Here is a 21,210-nt window from a genome sequence, read left to right as displayed (position 1 = left end):
AGACTAACAGGCTTTTCCCTGTTGTTGGTGAAAGTGAGAGCTGACTGTCTCTGGAAATTCAACTTTTACTTTCCCTGTTTTCATAGTAACGCTGCATTAAGATGTCAGGTCAAAATATTTTTTTCTTTCTCTCTCTCTGTTTTGATATTTCATTTGAGAACCAATATTTCAAAAAAAAAATGTAGTGATTTAGTACAGATTCCTTAGTTTCACTCAGATAAATAAACCTTTACCAGATTCTGTGAACTGATTTATTGATAGGACTCTGAGGGATCACAGGCCTTTTTGAGAACATTTGAAACATTTCTGAATTTTCAATTTTATTGACGTTTCCCCCCCCAGAGAGAAGCAGAGTGGAAAGAAAGACTTCTTTTCTCTCCATAGATTTGAACATCTTAACAAAGCTTTAACTTTCTTTTTTTTAAAAAAGTCACTATTTTTTAAAAAAATACATACACACACACACACACACATATATATATATATATATATATATATATATATATATATATATATATACAATTTAAAAAAAAACAAGAGAATTAGCAATACAAACCTAGTGCTGGGCACTAGTGATTGATAATAGGAATAATATTCTGCCTGGCTGATTTCCCATGGTCCATGGTAATGAGATTCAAAACTGGCACAAGTATTTGGAGTAAATTGAAAATCACAAACTTTTTTATACAGTGAATTTGACATTTTTTGTAATCAAAGCTGGTATCTCTTTCTTTTAAAGAAAATATTAATCCTATATTGCTTAAATATTCCTCTTTTTGAAATTATTCCTTTTTTTCTTAATTACTTTTGGAGACTTTTCACAGACCCACCCAACTTCTCTGTATTTCTTCTTAAACCCAAACAACATCTCTTCTGAAAAAGAAGGTAAATGGAAAGATCCCACACATCAAGAGGCTGTTCTTGTGCTTTGTGATGAGCACAGGTTCAAGCCTAAGACCCACTGGTTGCAGCAAGAGAGAACCCAGTGCCTCCGTGACACCTTCTAATTCCTCCTGCATGGAGCCCTCCCCAGAACCTGAAGGGCTCCTCTGAGCTGAGCTAATGTCCTTTTCTCAGCAGGGCTCTGTTGTCAGGCAGCCCAGCAGTTACATGTACCAGGTTTTGGATCCTGCAAAGGACTTACCAAGGCAGTAAGTGGTTTGTATCACAAGAAGGCAAACCATGATCACCTAAGGATGGTTTTGTAAGTTACCCAGTTTGTGATTGTTCTATCTTATCTTACTGGATTCCACATTAATTGAAGTATTTGGGGGACCAATTAATGGGCCTAAAAGGCTGTTTTGGAAAAGCAGAGGGAAAATCCACTCTTTCTCTCCTTTGAGAGAAGGTTCTCCTCTGTTGCCCATCCTGTCTCTCACTGAGGAATCAAGAAAACTGAAATGACAAATATAACACCAGAAAATTATGATTTTAGAGAGAAAGTGAAAGAAAAAAAAAAGAAAAAGTGGGACACTAAAGAATGCTAGCCATAAATTAGTAAAGGGGACCAAACATTCCAACTTATATGACCTTACACGCACACACACACACACACACACACACAAGCTAAGAATAATTCAAATGTAAACCAAGATAAAAAAAAAAGATGCAAAGAATACAACAGAAAGAATTAAAGAGGCTAACGGCACAGATTCAAAATGAAGTACATTTTAGCAGCAACAGTGAAGCCACATTGACTTTTTAAATGTAGCCTTGGAGAACAGAGAAAGCAGGATGTGTTTGTACAGTGGTCCTCTGAACAGAACCAGCTCCAGTGGTTGAGGGCTCCTTGGAGGCCTCTTAAGGCAGCAAGAGCTGAGTGCTGGAGGGTGAGGCACAACTCCGGGGGAGCTTCCTGTCAATGGCTCCTGTCCCTCAGTTCCCTCTAGTACACCTGAGAGGGCAAGAAGATGTGCCCTTCCATAAACAGCAATCCATCAAGCTGTCAGCTACCAGCTTCCCCTGGCTGGCTCTGCACAAGCAAGGCAGCCTCCATGCCATCTCCACCTCTTTGGTGACGCCCTGTTTGAGGGAAGCGCTCTCTTTCAGTCTGGAGGCAGAGTACCTTGCTAATCCATCACCTGGGCAGCTATTTTATAATTTCGTACTTTACAAAGGCAACGGTTTATTCCAATGTGGACATTTTTACAATTAGTTACTTTAAACTTAAAATAATCAGGAGCTTTTTAAATATAGAACAGCTTTATAGTGAAAATGTCTACTCTTTCAGCAGCTGGTAGGGTGATTTTGTCAATTGTACCTGACCTCACTCATTTGAGACCACCTATTCATCTTCCCTCCGCCCTTCCCCACCATCTCGTTCTCGCTCTCTTTTTCTCTCTCCCCAATCCCCTTGCACAGCCTATGTGGACTCATAGTTTAATTGTCCAAGAACTGGGGGGAGCCAGAAAAAAAATTGCACAAAGTAGGTTTGTCAGATAACTCGAATTTCAAGTTCCCAAACTGGGTGTCTAAAATTTTCACAGGGATACACGGAGGTGGGGTGAAGAATGTGACCCACACACAGCAGACCATGTTCACACAGCATGTCCTTTTGCATCTAATCTTGGTCTCCAATTTTTTTGAGGTGGCCTTTAGAGAGTTGTTATTAGGACCACAGGACTAACAGACACCAGCCACATTTTGTCATAAAACATGCACTAATATAGGAAAGACGTGTGCATGAGACGTTCACAGTCCTGTACTTTTGTCTCTAACCTTTCAGTCCAGGCTCATTTCTTCTATTTTGCTTCCTGTCAAGCTCCAGGGACCTACATTCCAAACATAACCAATGAACTGGTTGGCATTTCCACAAACTGTGAATTTCCAGTTTCCTACTCCTCTGTCTTCATGGGTATTTTCCTTTTTCTTTCATGAGGGGCTTCCCAATCTCACTGTCCTATAAGATCATGGTAATTAAGTCTTACCTTAAATGTTATCCTCCACTCTATGCCGTGCTGAATGGCATCCCTGTGAACATAGAATGACCCTTCCTGTTCACTTTCCTGCCTTGGTATGTTCCTCATTCAGCTCTTTAGTCCCATGTCACTCTGTTTACATTGACTTGTATATTCATCTGCACTTCCTTCCCTAAACTGATGGGTTCCTGGGATAGGGGGCTGCACCCTCAGTTCTTAACCCAATGTTCCTCGTGTGTTGTGCACTGAGGAACTGTCCTTGACTTCAGGAATCAAACATTTCACCTAAGTTCTTCACAATGTTCCTAAGATCATTTAATCTTTTCCACTCCTTGAGGCCCAGTCAAGGCTAGAATGTGCCCTGTGAGTCTGTGTTGACTTTTGAGTTCTCATCTATTTCAACTCAATTTTCCCTCTTTGAATCCAGGAAATCTTCCATTCTTCTCCATTATTTCCTAGTAATCAACTCTACCCTGGGGATTCCATATTTTATCATCTGATAAACCATATATATTTTTAAGGAACATTGAAGATACTTCGTCTCCTTCTGGGTTTGAGACTTTTTTTAAAAGCTCTATTTTTGTTTGTTGTTGGATCAAGTGTGCGTGTGTGTATCTATACATGTGTGTACATGGAAGATTTGACAGATAAATAAACAGGTAGATGGACAGATTTAAAGGAATTAAATGCTCATGTAATTAAGGAGATGGAGAAGTCCCAAAATCTGCAGCCAGGAAGCTTGAGACCCAGGAGAGCCCATGTGTGGATCCAACTCAAGTCTGAAGGCCTGAGAATCAAGACAGCTGATGGTGTAGATTGCACTCCCCAAACCAGCAGAAGCCACAAGAAGAGCTCACGTTTCAGGCCAAGTCTAGAGACTGGAAAAGACCAACATTCGAGTTCCAGATAGGAGAGAAAGAATTCTAAATCTGACTTTTTATTCTACTCAGGTCCTCAATAGCTTGGAAGAGAGCCACTCACAGTGGGGAGGGCAGCTTCCTTTACTCAATCTACCTATTCATATCTTAATCTTATCTAGAAAAAATTCACCACATACTCAAAATTAAAGCTTAACCAAATGTCTGAGCACCTAGTGGCCTAGTCAAGTTGACACATAAAATTAGCCTTCACAGAGGCAGCGCTTTGCATATGTAATTTACCAGTGATGCCAGAATTGACTTCTGGAAGGAATTCTGTCTTTAAAGAACATCATTTATTTTGCATTTGCAAAATAATGAAATTACAATCATTTTGAGAAGTTTGGAGTCTAGTCTCATTTTGACAATCGTATGTTATTCATGGAAAAGTATAGATTAGAAGGAACTATGTAAATGAGTAAATAAGTGAAGTATGTTGGGTATATGTCAAGGCAGAGTAAATAAACAGGTAGGTGGAACTGTGGTGCCCAAAATGACTCAAGTTCTCCTTTGCATGTCTTAAAGATATGTGAATTTTTATTATTTTTATAAAGCTTCAACCCTAAGTTTTTGGTTAAGCTCTTCCCCTTGTTTAGTTATTAGGTAGCATTCTGAATTCAGAAATTCATTTTCCAGGACTTAGTTATTTTATTAGAATTGATGGCTAATCTATAATCTCAAGATTTTTTTTCCATGCATTTTTATCTGCCAGTTAAGTTTGAGAGGTTTCTAAATAACACCTATGATGATTTAAAGAGTTCTAACAGGAATTCTAAAGGGAAGTGACAAGTCAATTATTTGAAACAACATAATTTGCTTTCTGGTGATGGCATAATGAATAGGTCTCTTGTTTTGTAAAATATCAAGAACAGAAATTTCATAATCATATTTTTGTATCAAAAACTACTTTGTACACTAATGTGCTCATGATGTAATGTGACCAGATTTCTTCATAATTAAGTAGCAGGTATTGCTACCTCTCTATCTGACTATATGTGTGCCTGCTTTCAAAAGATTGAAAAATGCATCCTGTTGTGAAGCAGGATAACTTCCAATGCATATGCGTTGGTGTGTGTTGATTTTTCTTGTTCAAAAGCTTTTCGTATAGTCCTGAAACCTTCAAACTATAATTTAAAGTGAGACAGCCTCTGAGGATTTATGGAGTCATTTTCCCTTTGGCTAAAGCCCTCGATGGTCACAGACCACTAGATTTAAAAAGACAGCCAAGTCTGTCCAAAGACCAACATAAATTTTCAGGGGAAGGAAAATGGTGCCTGCTTATTAAATTAGTAAGAATATAGTATTTGGCAGCTACAAATAAATGATGCTTTTCCCCCTGAAGCTCCAAGCAAGACTATTAGAGATGTGTGATATTTGACTTAAATTTTTCAGGTTTAGCTGTATTCGTTCAGAATAATTTGCATGTTCTGTGCTTACTTTAAACTGCTTTTTGGATCTGACTAGATAAATGGGTTTACCTTTGCCCCAAAGTTCCCAGTTATGAACACATTTAAAATAATTTTTCCCCAGCACACACACAATGACCAAGAGCATTAAAAATAAAAAAGAAATCTGTCGTCTCATAGATTTTGTCTTTAATACTCTGATATTTATGCCATGAGATTTTCCAAGTGCAACATTAGGAATGCTCCATGGGTTGCTTGTGTCTACTTTCTGTTTGTCCTCTGGATTCATAGAAATTATTAATTTTGTTCCAATAAAAATAGAAGTTTTTCTTTTGGTGATTCATTATATGAAATCATTTTCATTGACTTCAAGGATCTGGGAAGAAAATATTTATCCTTAACAGATCTTGGTACTTTTCCATGTTTCACAGGAACCTTTCCAAGTCTTTTTTTTTAAATATAAAAACAAAATAAATTATAGGATGGAGACTTTCTAAATTAAGGTTGATTAACTGTACAAGCTTCCTAGAGCATTTTCTGAGATAGTACCACACACCGTGTCCAGCCATGAAGCCTTCTTGAAAATATATTGCAGAATGGCAAGTGTCTCCACTCCCAAGAACTTCAAAGATGCACTTTTAAAATAAAATTGTTTAGTAGTGTCTGCACTTGCAGCTTTGTTTCATTAGGAGACTAAGCTGTGTTTCTATGGAAATGGGAATTTCTTCTCCTGATCCCTATATCAATATTCCCTGCATAAAAACTCTAGGTACAAAATGTCAGATGAATATTATACTCTACTTAATGTCTTTCCCCCAATTCTTACACAGTTAAATCAGCATCTGTGTTTTTATTTTAATTTGTCATGTAATTCTTATTATTACCTGACAAGGCAACATACCTACAAATAATATTACATATCTTTGTATTTGATAAATGTACTCTGTACCAGATAATGCCTGCATTCCTCAGGTATTAGTCTGAGTTTTATAAATCAAATATGTCTTACCAGACAAATATCTTATCAAGAACTGTTCTTGGATTGGGAGTTACTTGGTCTTTTAAAGTGGATTTTGTATATTTTTATTTAAAGCATAAAGATAAATTCATTCATTAAATGCACACTTATTAAGTCCTCTCTAGAGACCAAATATTGACCAAGATACAAATTTGAGTCTTAAAGGATGAGCAGGAGTTTGGATCAGCATTGATGGTGCTAATTAGATTGATAACTGACATTAAAGAGCACTTCCTTTGTATCCAGACACTCTGCTGCCTCATGCCCCATGTCACACACTTCCTGAGGTAGGTACCTGATAACAAGGGAGTGTTGAAGTCGGAACAGTAGCTTCTAATGATGGCTTTATCACTTAACTGACCATGTAAGCCATCTAATTTCTCAGTACTCCTGCCCCCATTTCAGAGATATTGATATAACTACTTCCTAGGGCTGTCAGGGAAAATAGGTAAGATAATATAATCTGATACGGTGTGCACTGAATATGGCAAATATTCATTCTATCTTCTTGTGTGTATGAAAAAATTAAAGCTCTGGGAAGCTAAAGAGCTTCCCTACAATTAGAAGGTGATTCAATCCACTGAGAGAGTCTAACTCTGGAGTCCGGGTTACCATGCATTGGGGAGAGAGTACTGTAAATATAGAGACCTGGGGGATGGGCAGCAGCATAGATGTACAGGGCATGACGCTGAATTTGGTTTCAGGCTACTGAAGACATTGTAAGGCCTAAGAAAGAAACCATGATGTTGTCCTGTAGGCAATCTAAAATAAACAGAAAATAACCTATTCTGCAGTTCTTTTGCATTGAAATGAAAAGAAACATCAGTGGATTTCCCTTTGATTCAAACTATCTTCTAAGCCAATTCTATATTTTCAGTGAATAACTATGAGCTAGAAGTACAAGTGGAAGAATCCCCAAGATTAAGGACTTTCCCCAAGAGGTCTCACCAAGTATATACTGAAAAATTTTCTTTTTTATTTAACCACAATCCAGGTACAAGAATTATAGTTCCATATACTCTGTCTTCTCACTGCTCTAGGTTTATTTGACTCAAGAATTCTGACTCCAGTTACCAAAAAGTTCACTTGGACAGTAAGCAGATGTATAAAACCTGCCAAGGGAACTAGATATTTTATTCACTGGCCAACATATATTTTCCCTGTTGAGAGATTGATGTGGGAAGTCAAATCACAATCAGAGGTTGTTTGGAGAAAACAAAATCAGCATAAGGGTTAAGCCACATGATTTTGGGGGGCTACCTTCCTGGGCAGGTGCTTTGCTTAGGATTGCATGCTCTCACAAACCAAGGGCCCCTCACTTAGTTTGATCCTTTGCTGTCACCATCTTGAAATTCTTCAAAGTATTTGATGATGGGCTTCACATTCTCATGATGTGCTGGGCCCTAGAAGTTTATATTCTCAATCATTTAACAATATTGATGCATTTAACAATCATATGCTGTGGTTCCCATATGTCTTTCCCCTTTTTCCATAAAGGCACTGCCAATGAACAAGTCCATCCTGTGCTTTGTGACTTTCTCTTAACTCAATGACACACCACCATATTAGCCTCTTCATATCAGTTTACTGTTGTTCTAGGTATGTATTTTTCAGTTCATTTTGGGTATTTAGAATTTGACCATTCTCTGTTTACTTAATAGATTTAACTCTGTGCGAGAATTCATGTTTAATAATTCTTTGAAAAGTGCCCTGTATGTTACTTACATATTGTAGATGAAATAAATATTGTTTGAAATTTGCAGGAAAGTAAGACTCATTGGCAGAACAGATTATGATGAAATAGAACCAAGAGCATTTTGATAAGAGAGAGAAGGATAGCTAGAAACCCAGGAGTCAGGCAATAGAACAGCTTAATCAAATAAAGAATCAAAAGAATTGAGTGAGTGGTAAGGGTGTGCGTGCGTACACACACACACACACACACACTTTTTATCCATCACTATCAATGGTCAGATCCTTTCTAGAGTTTTTAACCGTTGGCAATTTGTGGGACACGGAGACAACAGTTTATAGGAAAACCACAGAAATGATTGATAACTGGATAGTAGGGTATAATAGAAGGAAAACTGAAAGATAATAAAATAATTTTTTCCCTGGGGGGGGGGGACAGAAAATAACTAACATAATCCTAAAGTATTCAGGCACTCAAAAGATTTTTAAAATGAAATTTGTGAATTTGTTTTCTGCATTTCAGTATTGGATTGATCACGTGGGAATTGAACAAAGAATTTGCAGAAAATAATGAGAAACACTTGGATTATGTAATCATTGAAATATTTGAATTTTATTTGTGCATTTCTTTCTTGTAATAGCTCTCATCCATCTGTATTTGTTTAGAATATGAATGTATGATTTAAAACCAAAGGTCTATCAATCAAACATTTTCCACCTGTTCTCTCTTAAGGGACTATCAAAGCAGTAAATTAAATAAAACCAACATTGTTTAACTACTTGCCCTTCATAAAGTATTACTTGTTCCATGTGAGTGCCCATTTACAAAGGACCTTTGAAGATTTAATAGGGGTTTTAAGTGAAGGGAATACCATTTAATGAAAAGTTTTACATCATAAAATTGAAAGGTAAACTGACAAAAAATTAAATTTGCAAATTAAAAAAACTTAATATGCTTAAAAAGTTCTTATACATGTTAATGAGTAATAAAAGAAATGAAAAAGGAGGGCAAAGGGTTTGAACAATGCACTGCAGAAGTAAAAAATGGCTCATAAAGTTATTTTTAATGTCCCCAGTAATCAAATAATTAAATTTTAAGTAAGATATAATTTTATCTGCAAAATTTGCAATGATTGAAAAATAATAGCACTTAGTGTAGGGACTATGCAAAGATGACCTATACTTTCATGTGTCTAGAATAGGAAAATGACAAAATTATCTATGATATGCTTGAAATATTCAGATAAGATATGAATTTTCTACACTTCTTATAGATTGAAATTAGGGAAGATTTCTCTGAGGAAAATCCTAATTGAAAATATCAGAAGTCAAAATCACATGTTTTGCAGCACTAGTTAAGTAACATTAAGATGTACAAGTATATACCTCGAAGAGACGATGAGGGAAATCACTGAAATTTGATCATCCTGTGCCTACTTTTTCTTACATACACACTATTTGCTGCAGGGAAGTTAGGGAGTTTTGATTCCCACATCCTCCTCACCTACATTTTTGCTTTGAAAACAAAATTCCAAAGCAGTAAAGTAGAAATACGGCCCTTGGGTCTGGGAGTATTAGTGGAAGGACTCGTTTTAGGAAGCCAGTATTGTCAATGGTCACAGCAACCTGGATTTTTGAGTCCAGTTCTAATTTCCAAACTTGTGTTCCATTATTTGCTGTAAGTTTGCTCAGTGTGTTTCAACTTTTTGAGTGAGAAATAAATCATAATCATATGCCTATAGAACATATTTTAGTGCTTTAGGAAGAACTTTGTACTAAACCCATAATTGTACAGCTACCTTGCAAAGACCATCATTCTATAATTAGAGACAAAAAACCTAAAATATAACTACGCTGGAAGAGGTAAAGTATCACCTGTGACTGTGAGGAAGGAGCAAGGACCTCAGCCTTCTTGTTCTACATCCCCAATTAGCAAGGCCTCATTCAATGTAAATTTCATACACCCACAATCATAATTACAAATCTTGACATTTAGATGCTCCCAAAGTCAACACCCATCTCAGCGGGTTAGCCACATTATCACCAGTGAAGGAGATGGAGAGCAATTAGAAGCTAAAGGAAAAGGTTAGCTCTACCACTCGGATGAAGGAGCTCAGCAGCTAAGCCCACCTGCAATTGCAATGTTAATTTTTTTAAATATCGGCTTTGAAGACTCGTCACCCATGACAAGGAAGGTCTTAGTCTAAATGGAATATTTAAGAGAAGTGCTTCCTCATCCCTCAATCATGCTGCATGCTGACCTTTTCATAGTCTCTACCGGTTGTTCAGCTGTCATGAAAGGCTGGAGAAGGTAGAACATCATTGGACCTGTCATGAGGTCAATCAGCCAGTGCTCAGACCAATTTGCTAAATGTATCTGTGCTAAAGAGTCTGTTCCCTAACTAATCTGATGAAATGTAGTACCAATTAATCACCAGCAAGATTTCAGGGTGTTGTGACCTTCCCCATATTTTGAGAACAGTTACTGTTTTACCTGGCCTTGAAGTAGCTCTAGCCCGAAACATGGGGCCACGTCAGGCACATAGGAAACTGCCTGCCAAAACTTGTATTTTAGGGGTACCAAGATGACAGTCCAGGGGATGGGTGTGCCCATGGCACTTGCCTCAGGCCTATTTTTGACTATTCTGTATGGTTTGCAAACCCTAAATATATTCATACAACTCAGGTGCATGCAAAAATATACCTCTCTGAAATTTTTAATGATATAGTAAGATCTCATTGTTTTTTCTATCAAGCTCTCAATTCTTTAGAAGGTGTTAGATTTGTCATCATTTTCTACAGAGGTTTATTATCTGAGAGCTCTTGGGTTGTCTTAAAAGCAGGGAGGTTTCTTTTTTCTTTTATAAAATGTCTATTTTATTTAAATGCTCTATTTGTAGCCAAGTCTCATAAATTAAAATACTTGTCAAAATAAATGAATAGTATGTTTGTTATATTCATGACTTAAAATCACATTTGATTGCTTACTCATTAATCCACAAAATTAAGCAATACACCCTGGATTGCAGTCATTAGTGCAAATAAGCAGGGTTCTTCTAACAGTCAGATGTCATGGAGAACACTGTACAGTTGTGTTTGTTTCAAAACTGGGTATGTGAATGTACAAATTAGTTTTACAATTTCTAAAGGTTTCCTCTGGAAGAAAATCAAATACATAGATGTAGTCTACCAGAAAACAGAATTGGGATCATAATAGACTAAGTAGATTTTAGATGGAGAAATTATAAAATGCAATTTCCCATCAAAACTCAAGGATGGATAGGCTATTTTGCTGTGTATACATGGTTACACTGGAGCACACATGGTTATGGAATGACCTTTTCCTAATTGAATGGAAAGCCAGGACACAGCGTGTCTACATAAAATGTAAGCCCTCTTATAGCACAGTTTTACCCTCCCTTTTGGGTATGGCAGAGATCTTTGGTTGCCTATTTACCTGAGTGTACCAAGTATGATACCAGAAGATTAGAATACAAACACAGTCATACTTTAGTTCTCTAATCTACAAATTGAGGAGAATAATGCCTTTCTCAGAGAATTTCTGATTGATGTAAAATAATGTTTGTGAATACATTGAGCAATGCCTAGCCCATAATAAGAGCTATATAAGATTAAATATATTTTAATGATATGACACAGGGTTTCAACTAGTGGATAATTTACATAGAGATAGAGGCAGGTGAATCAAAGATCCCCATGTTATGTAACAGGAAGTGATAGAAGCCTGGATATGGAATAGTAGGAACACCTGGGAGCCTGGTTAAGGGGTTTGGATTGGAGTCTTGACCTTGAAAGAGTATGATGAAGAACTTGAAGCTGGACCAAGATCATGTCCAAATCTATATATAGAAAGAGTACTTGGTAATAGCAATGTAGTTGAATATAAGGGGAAGATTAGAAAGCATATGTGAATCCAGGCCCTTTCTGAATTCTAGGAGATGCAGAGACCTGGCCAAAGGCAACCCCACATTTGATTGCAGAGAGACATCAGCCATAGGTACCAGTGAGTTACTGCCTGCCAAGATTCATTGACTTAACCCTGGATGACTGAGGCTACACTGTCCCTTGGCTAAGACATTACTAACAAGTATGTTTCTGAGACAATTTCAGCTTTGATTTTGGTTAGAAAATAGCTATTATGAGGAAATGCAGAATATAAAACTTAGCCAGTTGTACAATATCAAGTATGGAAGTTGCAATGTTGTACATGTATGTATGCTTTATAATTCATAAAATATTTTTCTACATACTATTTTGTGTTTTCTAATGTTGGCTATACTTGTTTCAGATATAACATTATTTTTAAAATGCTGGTAAGATGTGTGTGATTTAGTTGAGAACAATTTAAAGAAAAGCTATTTGTGTGTGTATGTGTCCATGCATTTTAAACACCCAAACTTGTGTTCTGTCTTAATTTCCAATAATGCACACCTTCCTGAGACCTTCAAAGCCCTTGAGATTGGGTAAAATTGAGGAGCTATCTAGCAATATGCTAGGTAAATGACAAGTGAAGCCACCCAGTGGATTGGGATCACCTTTAAGAATTTTCTAGCCTACTTAATCCAAGTATTTTATCTTCAATTTTCTTGTGCGTCTGTTATTTTTTAATATATGCAATCCAGGGGCAGCTGGAATATTATTATTGACAAGGCAGGTATATTGAGTTTTAAAATTTCTGACATTTGTGTTATCCCAATGATGCTAGAAACTTGTCCTGGCTCCAATAACTGCTTTTCCCATGGTGTCCCCCTCTTTCATCCACCACGAGGATCAGGGCTTTCTTGGCTGCCACCTGACCTCCATGGGATCCTTTGCCTTACCAGTATTGTGTGTGGTCAAGGGCACATAGGAAAGGGCTTCTTAGGCTTCTCCTGCAAATAGTAAGTGTGAGTTGTGAGTGTGGCTTAATAAATTGTGAGCAAAGAAATTAAAGGATGCAGTAAACCCAAATTCAAGATTTTCTCCCACTCATCAAGTGATTACATTTTAAATTTTTATTCATATCACTCGGGGGAAAAATATGATTCAGTATAACGTGTTTAATGTACACCTGATGTCCTAGCAACTGACTACATACTTAAAGAGGTAAATGAATCTAGGGCTGAAATATGGGTAGTTTCTTAATAGGCATAGTTTTCATTGTTATGGGGCAATTTAAGTGGATGCCTCTTTAAAAAGTGATAAGGATAAATAGGGTTCTTATTACAGTTGAATAAATTGTGTTACTTTCTTTAGAATGAAGCTTAAAGCTGTAAAGTTTATAAAGACGCCTATTGCAATTTTTCAGTTTGAGGAGGAAAGGAAAATAGATTTATCTCATTTACTGAATATCCACTGAAGTATCTAAGAATCAGAGCCGCTGTGTACCTGCTCCACGGATGCTAGATCTGATGCTGGCATCTGATGAAGATGCTAATGTGGGCCTGCTAATTTTAAGAACCCAGATTAAATGTTTTTAGCTTGCTGTCAAAATCCTATGAAGGAAAAGAACCTACTTTGAAACCTTTTTTAAAGTGGCATAAAATTAGTTCTCATAGCCAATTGTTATTTAGTTACAGGCAGATGCATACATTTAAATGAAATTCTGCAGTGCTTCAATCCCTCTCAAAGGTGATAATGTGTTTTCCCCTACTTGTGAAATTGTTGTAATTTCACAGTCTTACTTAGATTTAATTGTGTTTATTAAGATTTGAGACAAATGATTCCAATTTTACTTTGTAGGATTTTTTTCTCTTTGTCTTTTAATTTTACTTGATAGTGGTAACATGGAATGTGTAGAAAATAGCAAAAAATAGCAATACATTGTTAAGTTCAATAATTTAACCCAAAGAACTCAGTACAGCAAAGAAGCCTTTCTTTATATTAGTTCATTAGTTCACTTGACATGTAATTAAAATAGAGCCACATATTTCTCAGTGTAATTACTAATAAAATGCTTTTATAAATGTAGTTTATTATGGTCTATGAGCATTTGGATGGCTCTTTTTTATTCTCTACATAGGCTAAGGATAATAACATCAGATTATAAAATCTCAGGCTATAAAAGTGACAGAATGCTACAAGTTGACAACAGAATAAACCACACCATGAATATTGAGGAACTTGGTAATAAATGCATGTGGTGGCATTTATTGTTAAAATATTTACTTGGTAGCATAGAAGCTACAGGCCTTGGTACTGTACTTCGAGTTATGGTCGGCACAGGAGAGACCGTGGAAGAGCAAGACTACATGCCCAAGGGTTGTGTGTTGTCGTGGGATGAAAAGTGAGACCAAAAAAAAAAAAAGAATCAAAATTACCCATTTGATGCGTTTGATCTTGGTACTTTCTATGTTCCTCTGTCAATGCTGTGATGAAGAGATTAAAGAGAAACAACAAAGTAAAAGCAGAATAGGGATAAACAAGTCAAGTGGGACTACTCTGGAAGCCAGGGAATGATCACTAGGCTAGGAAAATAAGTTAAATTTGGCCTTCCATTGTGTACCTGTGGAAGGGCTCTGTGCTAAGAATTCGGGCATATTAGGAATTTTATCAAGGAAATTAGCATTCTACTCCTGCCACTTCTCAGCCCCCACAAAACACAAACACGGACACAAGCATACCTTGCTAGGTGATGCATGACCAGCTAGACATTGATTAAATTGTCTTACTGTTCCAGTATAAACACAGGTCTGAGTCCTTGAGCAGATATTGGAAGTGCAAAGTTGCACATATCCCCCGTTCGATCATATCTGTTATTCAACCATGAACGTTTTAAGTTATGCAAAAATATTTTACTTCTTTTTGATCTTTGAACTGTTGGCTTTTCTGAGCTGGAGATGTAGGTCAGTGGTAGAGCTCTTGCCAAGCATGTGTAAGGTCCTGAGTTTGGTGCTAAGCACCACAGGAAATAAAAAAAAAAAAGAAAAGAAATGGGGTATCTGGTGTAAAACCAGGCAGAAAGAACAGAAAATATAAAGACAGTGTGGTAGGAATGAAGATGATAGTACAGAGGAATGGAGCCCTGAGAACTTAGGAGAGAATAATTGGAGGACAAGATCATATAAGTTATGGGGAGCCAAAGACCTTAATGGCCAGTGCAACGTCTTGGTCTTCTATCCAGGTGAGGTGGGTCTGGTCAGAGGAGACATGGTCTGACTTGTGTTTTAGCAAGATAGTTCTGGCTGCTGGTTTGAGTTTTCCTTCACTGAGGGAAAGAAGCCTGGGTAGAAATGAGGCCAGTCCAGAGGCTGTTGTAGTAACACAAGGAAATTATGGTAGCTGGGTCCAAAGTGGTGGTGGTGGAGGTGGTGAGAAGTGGTCAGAATCTGATTATTTTTTTGAGATATCAAATGTGTCATGGAGTGACAGAGACAGAGCAAGAAGAAGGGAGAGAGTTGAAGGATTACCACAAGTTTTTTGGCCTGAGAAATTTGGAAGAATGAAGCTATTAACTGGGATTCAAATGACCATGGGAAAGCTTTGGAAGAGCATCTCTTCAGTTTTTGAGAGGTTAGGAACTTGACTATCTGAGCCTGGATTTAGACATATGCTCTTTAGCATTTTTTGAAACACAGTCTGGGAAATGAAGAGGAATAAGCAAAGGGAAATTTAATAAAGGCCCTGAAAGTTAAAGTACAACACAAGGGATTGTGAGGTACCGGAAGGCAAGCGAAGAAAGTGCAGACCAGAAGACACACAGAAGGTACAGCCGCAGAGGACCGCATCCAAATCAATCATTGCCTGTTTGCATTTTGCATGAAATTTAGGTTATTACACCTCCTGAGGTGTCTCAAAATTCCTTTACAAGCCATAGAAGTTTACTATAGGTGAAACCTTTTCATGAATGTGTGAATATGTTTAAAAGCAGGTAAGTAAGCTAAGCCATGTTCATGCCCTGGATGCTCTGGAAACCAGCATGCCTTCTGTTGAGGGACCAGAGGGCAAGTTAATGCTAATCACTGCATCTCTGAAGCACTGTCTTCTGGGAACACTGCTGCTCAGTAAGGTAGGTGTTCCAATGAATCAAGTAATTTAGTTAACAAGAATCTACAATGTGTGATTTCAATGAATTATCCATGTGGACACAAGTCTATGTGCATTGCAAATGTTGAGATGAAGACTAGATGGAGAGAGCCTCTCAGCCAGCATCTGGAGGACAGTGACTTAGATGGGCACCACCGATTCAGGAACTGGTTCTCCTTTTCCCAGAAGCCAAGACTTTCTTTCATCCAAACCAAGTTTAGCTGAAGAAATTCCTAGCAATCAGGGGAATTGGAGACAGGTTACATAATTAATTAATCAAAGAGAATATGAGATTTGGGGAATACCCAGGTCTCTCTGTTATTATCTGCAAGAAGAGTCATGTGTTTCTGTATCACTGAAAACTGAAGTTCATATTATTTAGGATATTAGGCCTTTACAAACAAAATATAAGTATTCTACAGTGTGGTCACTTTTTTTTTTTTTTTTTTTTTTGGCTTTTTGGTTTTGAAAAAGGTCACACTGTGATCTGAAACCCTGGGTTGGGAATAAAAAAGACTTGATTCTATTACCAGAAACCATGTAGTCTATGACCTTGGGAAACAAAATCTCCAAAGTGCTATGTTCTCCCATTTGACAAATAGGTATACTATGGTTACTAAATATGCTATAACCTTGTGTGAGTATAATGTGTGGAAAACAGTGAAGTATTATTAAAAGAAAATGCATAGGTAATGTGATCTAACTTATGAGTTAACAATTTTAGGTTTTTGTGTTATACTTCTGATTGATATTCTATTTCTCTTTACCATAATATTTAAAGCACATGGATTATGCTGCAGTTAAGGATGTAGCAAGAGAGAAAAGTACAACGTATTAAATAAAACTCTTCACAGTGCCAATATAATTTACCACTGCCTAGTTGATTGTATATTGAAATTAACATCATTATTATGTGTTAGAATTCACCAGTATGCAAAGTTGAATTTATAATTATGGTGTAGAAATAGTGATGAAAATAGCAATTCCATCAAACTTTTTAAAAATTGATTTTATTTTCCTTTTCAGGATTTAAGGTGTTAAAACTTTTCATTTTGGCCAGATGATTAGAAAGATATATAGATCCACTGATTATTTTTATACTAGAATAATCTTTCATTATTAATCCATTTGAGTCTTATCTCAAATCAGTTCATCAGTGCTAGCAATTAAAAATAGAAAATGCTTGTGCTCAATTTCAAAAATTAAAAAGAATGCCTTGGGAGCAAGCATTTCTTTTCTGTGGTGAGGATTGTTGGATTCTCCAATTAAAGAAGTCTCCATCCTGGAAATGAGTAGTCAATTATGAAAATTATTTTTGAATAGCCAATTTACATATCCCTAATTGTATTCATTTCTTTTGAAAGACTGAAGTTGGAATTTATGATGTTTTGATTGGTTACCCCCGCACTTGTGTTATTAATACTATTGCCAAAAAGGTTCCCCCGATGAATGGGGCTTTGAGTGCCTTTCCTGAATAAATGTTTGAATCATAAGTAGGTTTGTTTTATTTAATGAATGTAAAATATCAAAAGATTTACCAGCAGTTTTCACATTGACACTCGCTGCACTTCATTGAATTGACAGTAGCATCTCTAGCTTCTTCATGAACTTGTGTTGGACTTTTCTGCATCAGCTATTGAGAAACCTATAAAATTCCTCTATGGTGGGGTAACCTGTTGGCTAATAACGCAGTCTCAGCGGACCTGCCCTTAGGACTTGTCTGTTGTCTGCATGACTAGTACAAATTTTAAAATATTTTGCTGTTATTTAATGAAAAATGACTTGGAGAAGACATTGCATGTTTTTGTATTAATGATAAGCATTCTCTTATATGAAATAAAATTAAGAAGAAAATGGATATAATTAGTTTAAAAATGTGAAGGTTTAGTCTCATTGCATTAGCATCCATTGAAGTTAACCTAGTCCACTCAGAGTCAATCATGAAAGAAAAGAATAACTTGAATAAGCATGGAAAAAATTTGGGTATCTACATATACAAGATAAACACAAACTGTTTACAAACAATCTGTAAGAATGTGGGGATTTAGTTGTGTCTAGAAGGACAGATATAATTGGGATTTTGTAATGTGTCTTAGCCTTTGAGGCTGGAATGTTTACGTTCAACTTTTGTAGATTTAACTTTCATTTTGGGGAACATTCTTGAAATAAAGAGATAATGAAGTCTTTTTAGGGATATTAGAGAAAAGTGGTAAGGGGAAGAGGCAGCCATTTCATTCCTTTAAGAGAGGTAGCCAAAATTGGTTCTCTATTTTAGGAATAGACAAAATAAACAAAAGAACAAACCATTCATTATGTCCTGACCATGGTGTTTATAGACATAATATTATTGAAGAATTAAGAGTTGTGGTACAGTAACATTAAAGTTTCAAGACTGAAGAGGACATTTTCTTTAAAATCAAATAAAGATCACAATCAGCTAGATACAGTGTCCCTTAGATATGTGTGTCCTATAAAGTAATTAGTGTTGTTGGACTTGTTTGTAGCTGATTGCTGTGTTTGATGAACAAGAACCCCTCCACAAGTTTGAGAGCCCCAGCGGAAACCCTGCAGATCGGCAGAGCCCGGATGCTTTTGAGACAGAAGTGGCTGCCCAACTGGCTGCGTTTAAACCAATTGGTGGGGAAATTGAAGTAACCCCTTCTGCTCTGAAATTAGGTACGTGTATTTTTAGTGGTATGCTTTTCCCCTGGTTGAAAACACATCATCTTATTGACTGTGTTGCTTTTATCCTGTTAATAATTTTTTTCTTAAAAAAATGGGTTTTCCTTTTCTCTAAAAAATTATATATATATATATATATATATATATATATATATATATATATAAATAATTTATTATATATATTATAATAATATATTCATTATTTACAGCTGCTGGTGCTCAGGTAAGTATATGCATTTTTTTTCCTTGAACTGAACTGAAGGTGAATCTGAATTGCATGTCCTTGAAGAAATATCAGGGGTGGGGGTGGGGGGAGTCAGACTGTAAATGATGAGGTTGACTATATCCTCTGAGGATCACATAAAAAAAGTTCCTGAAAAAAAAAGTCATTTGGCGGAGCTAAGGGTTACCAAAGAATCCATACTAGAAATAAAGGTCAGTTTCTTTCTTAGCCATCTTCTTTTTCTTCTAATATATATCTCAGACTCTGGGGAAAATATTTTGAAGTTAGTTTTGAAATTCTTTCCTGCTGCTTTATTCAAACAAGGACAATTCATCTGGTGATTTTTCTCAGAATTCTTTTTCATGATATTTGTTTTGAAGGTGTTTGTAGAAAGAGAAAATAGACATTCTTGTAAAGTTTGTAATCAATTTACAACTCCAAGAGAAAAAAACATATCAGTTTTTGGTGATACTTCTTAGAAGTTTAGGTCAGTTCAACAGCATGAAGTTTTTGAAAACCCACCAATATTTTGGTACTTAATATGTATTCCTGTTGAATGTGTTCACACCATTCTGAGAATGTTCAATGCATCTACCAGAGTTTAATTCTCAAACTTGAAGGACAGGCATTTCCCATGTCAAAAAAGGAATCTTACGCTTTTGAAAGCACAGCATATGTTTAAAATTGCCAAAACTGTACATAGGACTTACTTTCCCTATTTGAAATAAAATATATACTATTAAGTTGATTTTACATACAACCACACTGAATAACCATATTGTGTCCTGATTTTCTAAAAAGTATCTCAATGTCCTTTTTAAAACAAATCAAATAAAAAATAATGACCTGTGGTCTTCATGATTTTCCTCCATCTTTTGGAAACCCAGCTAGTGAAGCAGTCTGCTGGAGTAAGGGTGTTGGAGGGCTCGGTGGCAGCTTTTCTTCCTCTGGAGCCCGGCTGCTGGCTTCAGCAACCTTGTAGCCTCATCATTTATTTGCATAATGGATGCCTTTTTATCCATTATGCAAATGGCATGAGAGGAAAATTAGGCAGTGAGGGAAGACGAAAGGAGAAAATTGCTCTTGCTTGTTTAGATGTTCTATTTATAAGCAAGTTCTATGGTCTTCAAAAGGCTGCACCTCAGAGTAACCCCTGTGCCTGGAAATTTGTGTTTACCTTTCTCTTATAAGTTTTTTCGGGAGAAAATTTTGTTTTGTTTTGTTTTCCCTTAGCACTTTTGCATTTCTTTGTTTGCACCACCTGAGCAACATTAGCAATGTTGAGTACAAGAAGACAGTGAGCTGAGGTCCCCCTTCTTTAAAATTAGTCTTTCAGTTTTCCCCACACTGACTACAAGACAGGGATAGAAGATAATACTAAATGGGGGACTACATGCCAGGCACTGAGCTGAAGGCAATTCTCTGAGTAACCTAAACACTTGACTCAGAATGACTCATTTCAGTCCCATGATACCTAATGAGATTTTATTGTTCAGCCAGCTATTAGGTGACTAAGCCAGAATTTGAACCCTTGATGGTTGCAGTGTCAGGAACCATTTTACTGTTCTGCCTCTGAATAAGCTACTCAAAATATAAAAAGTTGATATAACTTTCCTGGAGTTTACTTTGTGAATATATACCAAAATCTTGAAAAGGCTAACTAAATTCCTTGGCTTGCAAATCCAATTTCACTTAATGACAGATTAAATAATGAGATTAGCTAATACTCACTTTTGGGTGATTAATTGTTGCCTTCCAGCCTTTTGGCCCAAATCCTTGGCATCCTCTCCATCTTCTCTTTTTGCCCCCACCATCCTCCCTTCTGTGCTGCTTAGCTTCCTTGTCCACAGCCAGGGTATAGGCCAGAGATTCATCATCTGTTACATCCTTGCAGAGGCCTCAAATGGACCTTTTCCTTTACAGTGCCTGACCTCTTCAATCCCTGCTGATGCCAGGCTACCTTTCTAAATCTCAGATCTGATTATGCACTCCTCTGCCTAAACAACCTTTGGTGTCTCCCTGTTCTTCCAAGAACCATGTCCAAATTCATTAGCAAGCCAGTGTACATGGTTTCTCTGAATTGGCTGGAGGAATTTGGACAGAGATAATTATAGATTAAAAAAAAAATCATTTCTTCTCCATCTTCATGGTTTAGCAGATTTTTTTTTTTTTTTCTGGAACTTAAAGAACACAGTAAACACACATTTATCAGGTTTTCAGATACAGAAGTAAAAGAGGAAAGCAAAACAGCCAGCTCTGGTGTACACCCATTCTGTTTTCCTATTCCTGGCCCCAGGGCAGGACTTGGTCATAGGCCACGCATCTCAGG

The 21,210-nt window shown here is 36.7% G+C and overlaps 1 protein-coding gene across 1 annotated transcript in view; it reads left to right on the top strand.

The window, feature by feature from the left end:
* Pard3b (par-3 family cell polarity regulator beta) overlaps window positions 1–21,210 on the top strand; it is a 1,014,040-nt gene that overhangs the window by 369,819 nt on the left and 623,011 nt on the right. The window contains exon 3 of the mRNA XM_027941877.2: window positions 18,481–18,652. Coding sequence (XP_027797678.2) covers window positions 18,481–18,652 — 172 coding nt within the window. The remainder of the gene's footprint in view (window positions 1–18,480; window positions 18,653–21,210) is intronic.

The sequence above is a fragment of the Marmota flaviventris genome, chromosome 11 (assembly GCF_047511675.1).
Source record: "Marmota flaviventris isolate mMarFla1 chromosome 11, mMarFla1.hap1, whole genome shotgun sequence".
Taxonomy (NCBI): Eukaryota; Metazoa; Chordata; class Mammalia; order Rodentia; family Sciuridae; genus Marmota; species Marmota flaviventris.
Note: the sequence above shows the minus strand (reverse complement) of the source record. Positions and strands in the feature narration are given on the sequence as shown.